Source organism: Bos grunniens, chromosome 4 (genome assembly GCF_055505025.1).
Source record: "Bos grunniens cultivar Pamir isolate PY7600 chromosome 4, Bosgru_T2T1.0, whole genome shotgun sequence".
Lineage (NCBI taxonomy): Eukaryota > Metazoa > Chordata > Mammalia > Artiodactyla > Bovidae > Bos > Bos grunniens.
This window is the reverse complement of record NC_141168.1, coordinates 14,904,286-14,916,811: the sequence shown is the minus strand read 5'-3', so window position 1 is coordinate 14,916,811 and position 12,526 is coordinate 14,904,286. Positions and strand designations below refer to the sequence as shown.

At 41.3% G+C, this 12,526-nt stretch overlaps 1 protein-coding gene across 1 annotated transcript in view; it reads left to right on the top strand.

Annotated features, from left to right (window-relative positions):
- The window catches only part of MGAM (maltase-glucoamylase), a 95,205-nt gene that overhangs the window by 34,694 nt on the left and 47,985 nt on the right, over positions 1-12,526 (top strand). Inside the window, exons 9-16 of the mRNA XM_086398357.1 lie at positions 3,759-3,871; positions 4,456-4,581; positions 5,466-5,597; positions 5,748-5,864; positions 6,966-7,079; positions 8,582-8,666; positions 10,672-10,789; positions 11,793-11,964. Of these exons, the coding sequence (XP_086254483.1) occupies positions 3,759-3,871; positions 4,456-4,581; positions 5,466-5,597; positions 5,748-5,864; positions 6,966-7,079; positions 8,582-8,666; positions 10,672-10,789; positions 11,793-11,964 (977 nt within the window). The remainder of the gene's footprint in view (positions 1-3,758; positions 3,872-4,455; positions 4,582-5,465; positions 5,598-5,747; positions 5,865-6,965; positions 7,080-8,581; positions 8,667-10,671; positions 10,790-11,792; positions 11,965-12,526) is intronic.

Genomic DNA, 12,526 nt, shown 5'->3' with positions numbered 1-12,526 from the left:
TCACATGCTAGTAAAGTAATGCTCAAAATTCTCCAAGCCAGGCTTCAGCAATACGTGAACCGTGAACTTCCAGATGTTCAAACTGGTTTTAGAAAAGGCAGAGGAACCAGAGATCAAATTGCCAACATCTGCTGGATCATCAAAAAAGAAAGAGAGTTCCAGAAAAACATCTATTTCTGCTTTATTGACTATGCCAAAGCCTTTGACTGTGTGGATCACAATAAACTGTGGGAAATTCTGAAAGAGATGGGAATACCAGACCACCTGACCTGCCTCTTGAGAAATCTGTATGCAGGTCAGGAAGCAACAGTTAGAACTGGACATGGAACAACAGACTGGTTCCAAATAGGAAAAGGAGTACGTCAAGGCTGTATACTGTCACCCTGCTTATTTAACTTATATGCAGAGTACATCATGAGAAACACTGGGCTGGAAGAAGCACAAGCTGGAATCAAGATTGCCGGGAGAAATATCAATAACCTCAGATATGCAGATGACACCACCCTCATGGCAGAAAGTGAAGAGGAACTCAAAAGCCTCTTGATGAAAGTGAAAGAGGAGAGTGAAAAAGTTGGCTTAAAGCTCAACATTCAGAAAATGAAGATCATGGCAGCTGGTCCCATCACTTCATGGCAAATAGATGAGGAAACAGTGGAAACAGTGTCAGACTTTATTTTTTGGAGCTCCAAAATCACTGCAAATGGTGACTGCAGCCATGAAATTAAAAGACGCTTACTCCTTGGAAGAAAAGTTATGACCAACCTAGATAGCATATTCAAAAGCAGAGACATTACTTTGCTAACAAAGGTCCGTCTAGTCAAGGCTGTGGTTTTTCCAGTGGTCATGTATGGATGTGAGAGTTGGACTGTAAAGAAGGCTGAGCACCAAAGAATTGATGCTTTTGAACTGTGGTGTTGGAGAAGGCTCTTGAGAGTCCCTTGGACTGCAAGGAGATCCAACCAGTCCATTCTGAAGGAGATCAGTCCTGGGCGTTCTTTGGAAAGAATGATGCTAAAGCTGAAACTCCAGTACTTTGGCCACCTCATTCGAAGAGTTGACTCATTGGAAAAGACTCTGATGCTGGGAGGGATTGGGGGCAGGAGGAAAAGGGGACAACAGAGGATGAGATGGCTGGATGGTATCACCAACTCGATGGGCATGAATCTGAGTGAACTCCGGGAGTTGGTGATGGACAGGGAGGCCTGGCATGCTGCAATTCATGGGGTCACAAAGAGTCGGACACAACTGAGCGACTGAACTGAACTGAGCATTGGGGTACACGTGTCTTTTTCAGTTATGATTTCCTCAGGGCATATGCTCAGTAGTGGGATTGTTGGCTCATACGGTAGTTTTATTCCTAGATTTTTAAGGAATCTCCATACTATTCTCCATAGTGGCTGATCAATTTACATTCCCACCAACAGTGTAGGAGGGTTTCCTTTTCTCTACATCCTCTCCAGCATTTATTGTTTGTAGATTGATGGCCATTCTGACCAATGTGAAGTGATTGCTCATTGTAGTTTTGATCTGCATCTCTCTGAAAATGAGTGACATTGAACATCTTTTCTTGTGTTTACTAGCCATCTGTATGTCTTCTTTGTAGGAATATCTTTTTAGGTCTTCTGCCCACTTTTTGACTGGAATTTTTGTTTCCCTGGTATTGAGCTGCATGAGCTGCTTGTGTATTTTGGAAATTAACCTTTTGTTAGTTGTTTCATTTGCTATTATTTCTCCCATTCTGAGGGTTGTCTTTTCACCTTGTTTATAGTTTCCTTTGCTATACAAAAGCTTTTAAGTTTAATTAGCTCTCATTTGTTTATTTTTGTCTTTATTTCCATTACCCTAGAACATGGGTCATAGAGAATCTTGCTGTGATTTATGTCAAGGAGTCTACTGCCTATATTTTCTTCTAAGAGCTTTATAGTTTCTGGCCTTACATTTAAGTCTTTAATCCATTTTGAATTTATTTTTGTGTATCGTGTTACGAGGTATTCTAGTTTCATTATCCCTAATGCAAATCAAGGTGATGGGGAGACTTCATCTTTGAGAACTGCAATGGGGGCTTAGAGAGATTTTGAATTTATAATATCATCTCTGACATTGTTTTAGTTTGGCTCTTGCTCGATATGAGATCTGCTGAGGCTATGACCTCTATGAGTGTAGCTGGGTTATATTTCTGTAGTTATGATGGGTAATGGGATTGGAAGAGCATGTTCTGTAGTTGTGAATGCCTGAGGAGAAAATTTTTTTCTCTGTCCTCTTAAGTTAGGTATTTGGGGGCCTGTGAATCAATCTGACAAAAGACAGGTTAGTAAGAGAAAGACGGAGTTTATTTACGTGTGTGACATACATATGCACAAGAGTGCTCAACAAGTAGCTCAAAGGGGTGGTTAGAATTTGGGTTAGAATTTACATACCATCCTATGGGTTTCCCTGTTGGCTCAGATGGTAAAGCATCTGCCTGCAATGCAGGAGACCTGGGTTCGGTCCCTGGGTTGGGAAGATCCCCTGGAAAAGGGAATGGCTACCCACTCTAGCATTCTTGCCTGAAGAATTCCATGGACACAGGAGCCTAGCAGCCTACAGTCCATGGAGTCGCAATGAGTCAGACATGACTGAGCAACTAACATTACCATCCTAAGGTAGAGGTAGAAATTACTTAGGATGAAACAAATAACTCCCTGAAGGGGTGAGAAGGCATTTAATGGGACAACAAATGACTTTCTGGAAAGATTAGAGAGTCCTTAGGAGAATAGTGCAGAGAAGGCAATGGCACCCCACTCCAGTACTCTTGCCTGGAAAATCCCAAGGACAGGGGAGCCTGGTGGGCTGCAGTCCATAGCGTCGCTTAATAGTCAGAAACAACTGAGCGACTTCACTTTCACTTTTCACTTTCATGCACTGGAGAAGGAAATGGCAACCTACTCCAGTGTTCTTGCCTGGAGAATCCCAGGGACGGGGGAGCTTTGTGGGCTGCCGTCTATGGGGTTGCACAGAGTTGGACATGACTGAAGCGACTTAGCAACAGCAGCAGCAGGAGAATAGTGAGAGTTGGATATTCTTGTGGCCGTGTCTGTTTGGGTGTGCTGCCAATTTATTGTCTCAGAGAATATTAGTTTTGTTCTAGGGTAGGGGGTTTATGACAAGTAAGTTCTTTTCTTAGAAGTTTTTAATTTTAACGATTTTGTTGATGTGGACATTTTTTAAAGTCTTTATTGGATTTGTTACAAACTATTTCTGTTTTATGTTTTGGTATTTTGGCTGTGAGGCACATGGTATCTTAGCTCCCTGATCAGGGGTCAAACTTACACCCCATGCATTGGAAGTCAAAGTCTTAACTTCTGGACCACCAGGGAAGTCTGACAGCAGAGTGCTTATGAGAGGCTCCGTGTTTAGGTTGACAAGGGATTTCAGAAACTCAAACATCTTCAACTTATAATCATTCTTATGCCACGGTGGCTTATTCTGAACCCCTTCACAAAACTGGTTTCTTTTTCATGAAATCCTGATACAACACTGAAAATACTCCAGTCACCAGTATGAAAATCTGCTAAAGAACAAATGCTTTGACCGCTCTCATGCTGTGAGGGTGGACTTTGACCATCAGAGTTTGTACCTTTTTATACAAAAATGAGATATTAGAATCACTTCATTAGTGTTCAGATGATTGGGGATCTTCTGGTCTACAAATTAAAACTTTGTGATTATTACTCTAGAACAAATTCTAATGTTTATTTGCTTCATTTTTAATCTTCAAGAGGTTTTCCTCCAGCCCACCCCAGCTGTCACTTACCGCACCATTGGGGGCATTCTTGACTTCTACGTGTTCTTGGGGAATACTCCAGAGCAAGTTGTTCAAGAATATCTAGAGGTAAACTTATGATATCATCATTATGATTAAGGAAATCCTAAATAGCACAATGAAAATGAAATTTAATATAAGTGTGACTTATAAACATATGCTGTTAATATTATAAGTAGCTGCTACAAATGTGCTACTACAATTTGACCCTGCTGCTAAGTTGCTGCTAAGTCGCTTCAGTCGTGTCCGACTCTGTGCGACCCCATAGACAGCAGCCCATCAGGCTCTGCCATCCCTGGGATTCTCCAGGCAAGAACACTAGAGGGTTGCCATTTCCTTCTCCATTGCATGAAAGTGAAAAGTGAAAGTGAGGTCACTCAGTTGCGTCCGACTGGTATCGACCCCATGGACTGAAGCCTACCAGGCTCCTCCATCCATGGGATTTTCTAGGCAAGAGTACTGGAGTGGCTTGCCATTGCCTTCTCCAACAATTTGACCCTACCCTCCATGATTGGAAAAATAGACTAGCATCTAACATTAATGAAATAGTGTGTTGGGAAGTGGGTATATTTTGTGCCCCCAAACTAATGCTCAGAATAAAATTTTTTAAAAACAGAGTATTTCCTAACTTTCATTTTACACCATTCTTTCAGCTCGTTGGACGGCCAGCCCTACCCTCATACTGGGCTCTTGGATTTCATCTCAGTCGTTATGACTATGGAACCCTAGATAACATGAAAGAAGTTGTGGAGAGAAACCGTGCTGCGCAGCTGCCTTATGTAAGTAAGATTTCAAAAAAATGCTCCAAAAGTAAAAGAACTGGGGAATAAGAACATCTGTTTATACTTTCTCCTCCTGAGTTTTTTTTTTAATATGTAACAAAAATTTTTTACATATTCAGAATGCCAGACTCTTGTCGGGCCAACCATTCCTTTAAAGCAACTGGTTCAGGAAATAGTACATAGAGACCATAATTATGGGGTTGGGAGACAATCTGTTTCTTTCTCTATTTTTCTTACCACATGTTTTAATAGTAAAACATGCTTACTGTATTGATTACATTTCACATAATGAATTTTTTATTTGACTTCTCAAGACATTTATTTTCCTAGTTTAAGTTAGCGAAAGGATATAGTACATGCATGTAATAACATATTTTTATGTTTTAAATGACTGCACATGAATGTGTCTACTATATAATGAGTAGTGAGGTTTTGCAAGAGATGCCAAGGGAAAAGCCCAAAGTTCTCTGGAATAATCCTCTTCTCTCCTCTACCCCATGCCCTTAGAGGCAGACATTTAGGTCCTAGAGCAGGAGTCAATTTATTTCTGGGCTCCACTGTTTTTGTAAGAGTAAGGTTAGGAAAGAATAAATGTCAAAGAAGGCTCAAAGTAGAAGAGAAGCAACAAAACAGAATGTGGGGCAGTCAAATGAGGGAGAGGAGGTGGGAGACACAGCCCCTTCCCTTCTTTATTGTGGATGACATAGCATTTAGGTAATGGATGTGTTTTGACAGCCTTAGTGATTTTTTTTTGTGATTGTCGTGGTTTGTCTGTTAGATTGGACTTTAATGATAGAGGGCCAGACTACAAGGTAGAGTGATGCAGCTAATCTGATTCCAGGGATGGGCCCATAAATTGTGGACCTTGTGTATCCTTTCAGGATGTTCAGCACGCTGATATTGATTACATGGACGCAAGAAAGGACTTCACTTATGATCCAGTAGCTTTCAAGGGCTTCCCTGAGTTTGTTAAAGAATTACACAATAACGGACAGAAACTGGTCATCATTGTGGTATGGGCAGTACTCTTATACCTCCACATCAGGTCCTTGCTCTTCTTTGTCACTGAAGCCCCCTCTCCCCACCTCATCCCCAATTTCCAATCTCCTTTCAGTGCCTCTGGCTTAAAGCTAGGTTCCTCACTGTATTTTTCTCCTTCTTAGGATCCTGCCATCTCCAACAACTCTTCCCTAAGTAATCCCTATGGCCCGTATGACCGGGGTTCAGATATGAAGATATGGGTGAATACTTCAGATGGGGTGACTCCACTCATTGGGGAGGTAACTTAATGGGGAAGCTAGGAGCTGGTAGGGGGGGCTGTGGCTGTGTTATATGTGTGTGAGTGTGTGTATGTATAATTGTTTTGTTTTACATTTTCAGATGTCATATTTGCTGGGGATCGACTTGCCCTTGTGGTTTTATCTCCAAATACCTACCAGCCATCTGAGCTCTTACATTCCCTTCATAGCAAAGTCCCTTTGAACAATAGACGTAGATACTGAATATTTCCTTCTTCACTCCCCATTTGCTCTTTAGCTGACCTCAGTCTGCTTTTTCCCCCCATCCCTCCTCTGACAAATGGAACCAGTTATTTTCAAATTGGGAAATCCAGTGGAACTTTTTAATTCCTTTTTTTACTCAATTTTTCTGTTATCTGACAAGTTTGACGTTCATTCTCAAATTTCTATTTGTCCTTGTCTTCCATCAAAGTGTTATCTGCTGCTTCACTTCTAATATCTCTGCTGACCTGAGTGCATAGTGTCTGACAGGAAGTGGATAGGAAGACAATAGAGAAGAGTGATTGATGGTTGGAACATACAACTTGTGATGCATCAGTTGAAATTACACAGTACTCTTCCTCATTTGCTTCCCCTGTGCTCAGTCAGTAAAGAATCCATCTGCAATGCAGGAGACCTGGATTTGATCCCTGGGTCAGGAAAACCCCCTGGAGAATAACTGGCAACCCATTCCAGTATTCTTGTCTGGGAAATCCCATGGACAGAGGAGCCTGGCGGGCTACAGTCCATGGGATCACAAGGGTCGGACCGGACTTGGTGACTAAACCACCACCATTCTCTCATTTATCATTCCTGGGATTGGGAGTTGAACGTTAACAATGATTTAATCTTTTTTTTTTTTTTTTTAAATAACTTCTTTTCTTCAAGTGTTAAATTGAAGACAACTCCTATTTATCCTAAGTTGACAACTCCTATTTATCCTAAGTATTTGAAGTGCTTCACATCCTTAACTGAAAATGACCTATGTCTGGGCAGCTCTGTTGCCATAATCATATTAGGAATTTCTTTGTAAAGTACTCTACTCTATTTTATTCTGTATTCATTTAACTTTCTCTGATTAATTATTTTCTTTTCTTTCTGCAGGTCTGGCCTGGAAAAACTGTGTTTCCTGATTACACCAACCCTAAGTGTACTGCTTGGTGGACAAATGAATTTGAGCTTTTCCACAGTCAAGTAGAGTTTGATGGAATCTGGATTGTGAGTTCTTAACATTTTTTTCTCTTTCCCTAAAATTAATTTTTATTGAAGTATAGTTGCTTTACAGTGTTGTGTTAGTTGCTATTGTACAGCAAAGTGAATCAGCTTTATGTATACATACATCCCTTCATTTTTGTATTTCCTCCCCATTTAGGTCATCATAGAGCTCTGAGTAAATTTCCCTGAGCTATACAGTAGGTTCTCAATTATTATCTAGAGTTCTTAACATTCTGTTGAGTAGGCAGCTAACATTCAGACTGTGTATCTCTATGTCACTGAATCATGGAGCTCAGGGTCAAGAGGAGAGGAAAGCAAGAGTGGCAGTAATTCTAAGTATTCCCTCTCTTACTATTCAAATAACCTTACCAAGACAGGTAGCTTAGACTCAAAAGCAGATTGTTAGAACTGGAAGTAAACTCAGGAATCAGTTCTATCCAAGTCTGTGTGTGTTCAGTGGCTCAGTCGTGTCCGACTCTGTGCAACCCTATGGACTGTAGTCCGCCAGGTTTCTCTGTCCATGGGATTCTCCAGGCAAGAATATTGGAGTAGATCACCATGCCCTCCTCCAGGGGATCTTTCTGACCCAGGGACTGAACCTGGGTCTCCTGCATTGCAAGCAGATTCTTTACCATCTGAGCCACCAGGGAAGACATTGTTATTGTCACAAAGTAACTGAATGGTTCAACGGCCAGTTCAGGGCTCTTTCATTTGGACAAGTTGGATACACTGACCAGAGCCAGAGTACTCAGGTGTGGACAGAACTGTGGCTACAGAACAGACAAATGTCTCATAGACTAATATCGAATGAAAACCAATGCAGAGCCGGAGGTGTTCAACACAATTTAGGGAGTGTTAGCATTGAAATTCTTTCTATTTATAAGGGAAAGGTAGAAAATGCAAACAGAAGAGCTAAACAGATGAGAAGAGTGAAAATGATATCAACCAAGGGCATCTGCTATCAGTATTTCCGTGTGCATCTTTACAGACCTCTCAGTTGCACAGCTGTGGGTACCTGCTTATTCACTCACTCTCTCTGCAATATGTTTATATATGCAAATGCATTTATATATGTGTACATTCATAGCTATATTTGCATATCTAGAGAATGCATCAATATAAGTTGATTTATATGGGATCATATAAATTGAAATATGATTCACCTAATATTGGGTTGGCCAAAAATTTCATTCAGGTTTTTCTGTAAGATGTTATGGAAAAACCCAAATGAACCTTTGGCCAACCCAATATTTTGAGAAATATTTCAGTTTAAATGATTGAAGACATATGTCATTCTGAAGGGATTTTAACAACTTTCTCCACAAAGCCTTCAATGGGTAGGGAAGACAGGGCAGGACCATCTGTTTCTCTCTTTAACCTAAGGACCTCTTTAGAAAAGAAATGTGTAGAATTATTTCTCTGAGTCCTTAAAAAAAAGACACCATCTGTAGAACATATGAAGAAATGTTATTCTTTCTTAATAGTTTTTGCTCTTTGTCTTGTAGGATATGAATGAAGTTGCCAACTTTGTGGATGGCTCAGTTTCAGGATGTTCCACGAGCAATCTAAATTATCCCCCATTCACTCCCAGTAAGCATTGATTAGTCTGATTAAAGTGGCAACACATATCTCATATTTTAAATTCATAAGGATAGATATGAACAACCTGCTGAGGGTCTTTGTACATAAATTGCATAGAGGAAGGAAAATGTGGGTACCATATAAAGAAAACCAGAGAAGAAAATCAAAACACCCTGCTTTCTTAGATGAGGCATAAATTCAAAAGGGGCAACCTAGTCCTTCTGCTTACATCTGAGCTGTTTCTAGGGGAAAGTCAGGAGAAGATATGGTACAGAAACCAGAGGCTAGCAGTTAGTTCATTCTGCTCTCAAGTGTGGACCCAGAGAGGTCAGGGCTTACCAGAGAGAGACCAGATAACTAGGTTTGGTCTTCAGATGAAGTCAAGTTTGGTCAAGTCAAGAGAGTGAAGAAGAGATTTGGATGACAGGATGAGAGGAAGCCAGAACCCATGGCTTGGGAGGACAAAGTCAGTGTCAGTGAATAGAATGCTAGAGAGATCTGATTGAACTTTGACCAATAGCATCTCCCAGGGTGTGGTCCTAGGATCACAGCATTTGTTGTATTTTGAAGAAAACTAGAGGCTCACAGAGAAATAGTATCTTGATTAAGAAAGGAATAAACTGCTAAAATTATAGCATCTTTTGAAGACTTCTAATCTAAGATCATGGCATCCGGTCCCATCACTTCATGGCAAATAGTTGGGGAAACAGTGGAAACAGTGGCTAACTTTATCTTTCTGGGCTCCAAAATCACTGCAGATGGTGATTGCAGCCATGAAATTAAAAGACACTTACTCCTTGGAAGGAAAGTTATGACCAAACATAGACAGCATATTAAAAAGCAGAGACATTACTCTGTCAGCAAAGGTCTGTCTAGTCAAGGCTATGGTTTTTCCAGTGGTCATGTATTGGGCTATAAAGAAAGCTGAGTGCCAAAGAATTGATGCTTTTGAACTGTGGTGTTAGAGAAGACCTTTGAGAGTCACTTGGACTGCAAAGAGATCCAACCAGTCCATCCTAAAGGAGACCAGTCCTGGGTGTTCATTGGAAGGACTGATGTTGAAGCTGAAACTCCAATATTTTGGCCACCTGATGTGAAGAGCTGACTCATTTGAAAAGACCCTGATGCTGGGAAAGATTGAGGCCAGGAGGAGAAGGGGGTGACAGAGGATGAGATGGTTGGATGGCATCACCGACTCAATGGACATGGGTTTGGGTGGACTCCGGGAGTTGGTGATGGACAGGGAAGCCTGGTGTGCTGTGGTTCATGGGGTCGCAAAGAGTCGGACACAACTGAGCAACTGAATTGAACTGAATCTGACAAGAAAATAGGAAATTGTAACAAATGGATCAAGACTAAACAGTGAGGGACTTAGATGGGAGGCTTCATTCTTTTGCTGATGGAAATTACTAATATTTCAGTAATGGAAATAGGGCAGTCAAATGGTTTTGGAAATACTGATCTGGCATTATGTGTGCTTCTAATATGAATTAGAAAGTCGATAGATCAGAGGTAAATAAGCCATTAAGGAAATGATTGCAATAGTTAAGATCCAAAGTAATTTGGATCTGAACCAGAGTGGTGTGAAGGGAGCAGAGAAGATTGGATGAATGAAAGACAGGTTGGTCGATCATCCTTTATAGTATTTGGTCAACAGAGAGAAGGGATAGAAATTTATTTTTAATAAATATTTTTGTTCTTGGATCACTCAGCTAAGTCTGCAGACTTCAGATTTAACTTCAAATCTAACTGGACCCACTTACTTCTAAGTTCTTGTTTCTGGTCACCTGAGCACCCAGGTGGGAGGATGTGTGTGGGTGTCAAGTCAGCCCAATTGTTTTGCATAACAGAGAAACTACTGTGTATATAGCTCTCTGATTGTGCGGATGGTGTATGTCCACTTCCAAGGTGGCCATAAAATTGCCTGCTCAGGGAGCCGCCTTGTCTGGTGATAGTTGAGAAACGGGGAATGTGTAGCTCAGGCTGTCATTGACCGAACCCTCTTTTGTCGCAGAAATCCTGGATGGGTACCTGTTCAGCAAGAGCATCTGCATGGACGCAGTGCAGCACTGGGGGCAGCATTACGACGTCCACAATCTGTACGGCTACTCCATGGCCATCGCCACTGCAGAGTAAGGCCATTATCATGTGGGCTCAACACATGATCAGAGAGACTTAATACATGACCAGATTCTTAGTCTTGTCAGATTCCAGGTGCTACTATTATTTTTTAGAACTTGGCAAGATAAGTAAGGCTGTTGTTATTGAATGAATAAAGAAAATTCTGGGCACGTAGATAAGAAAGTGAAAATGCAAGTGCAGATCATTCAGTCATGTCCGACTCTTTGCGACCCCGTGGACTATACAGTCCATGAAATTCTCCAGGCCACAATACTGGAGTGGATAGCCTTTCCCTTCTTCGGGGGATCTTCCCATCCCAGGGATTGAATCCAGGTCTCCTTCATGGCAGGTGGATTCTTTACCAGCTGAGCCATAAGGGAAACCCAAGAATACTGGAGTGGGTAGCCTATCCCTTCTCCAGCAGATCTTCCTGACCCAGGAATTGAACTGGGGTCTCCTGCATTGTAGACAGATTCTTTACCAACTGAGCTATCAGGGAAACCCAAAGGGAGGAAGGAAGCTAATAAATATTTATGGAATGTATATAATGAAAGAAAGAATGAATACATGCATGAATGGAAAATTGGAAGAAAGAAAGGGAAGTAACCCGACCAAGGTCAAACAGCTAATAAATTGTAAGAGCAAAGTTTGGACTCATTTCTGCACGAGTCCAAGGTTTCATGTATTTTCCTCTCTGCCATACTCTATAGACTGGTGTACGGAGGGTTAAGTAACTTACAGACTTCATGTGCTTTGGGATTTTAGGTACCACCTCAGTATCCTTGTACTGAAATTTGATTTTATGGAGTTAATGATGTACATAGAATGCCTAAAACAAAATAAAATATAAACATACCCAGTGGGGCAGTCTGCTCCCCATAGCAAATCTAGCCCTACAGGAGAGAACTAGAAGAAAAGAGTAGGGTATTAACTTGAGAGCTTCAGTAGCATCACATTAACCTCTGGGCTAAGACTCACTAAGGTCACACATTGAATCCCTCTCTCCCTTTCTAGAACTGTCAAGACTGTGTTCCCCAACAAGAGAAGCCTCATTTTAACCCGTTCTACGTTTGCGGGTTCTGGCAAGTTTGCAGCCCACTGGCTAGGAGACAATGCCGCCACCTGGAGCGACCTTCGATGGTCCATCCCTGGCATGCTTGAGTTCAACCTGTTTGGTATCCCCATGGTGAGTCCACACGGCAGTCCCCAGAATGCCTCATTCTAGATGGCTTCCAAATAATAAACCTTCCTTCCTCTGCCCTCCGCAGCCCAGGGCTAAGGGTCTGGTGAGCACTGCTCCATCTACATTAGTATGACACTGATACCATGACATTCTTTACTGTACTGCCTTATAAAAATAGAAGCTTGATACCACCTTGAAGTGGTATCATTGGAACATTTTTTTTTTTAATTAAAGTACAACCTACATGTGAAAAAGTGCACATATCTATAAGGTTACAGATGAGGATTTTCACAAATGAAACACATCTGTGTATTTTGCATCCAAATGAGGAAGCACAACACTATCAGCGTCCTAGAGATGGCTTTGGGATATTTTAGTTAAATTCGACATATCTATTTATTGAGCTCTTACTCTGAGCAAAGTATTGAGCTAGGCGTACATGAAGAGAAACATACATATAGTAATGGAAACACCTTCCTTCCCTCCCCGCCAAGTTTATACACAAGCTCACACACATAATTATGGCAAGCTAGGGTAATAGTGCCAACAGGAACATATAATTTAA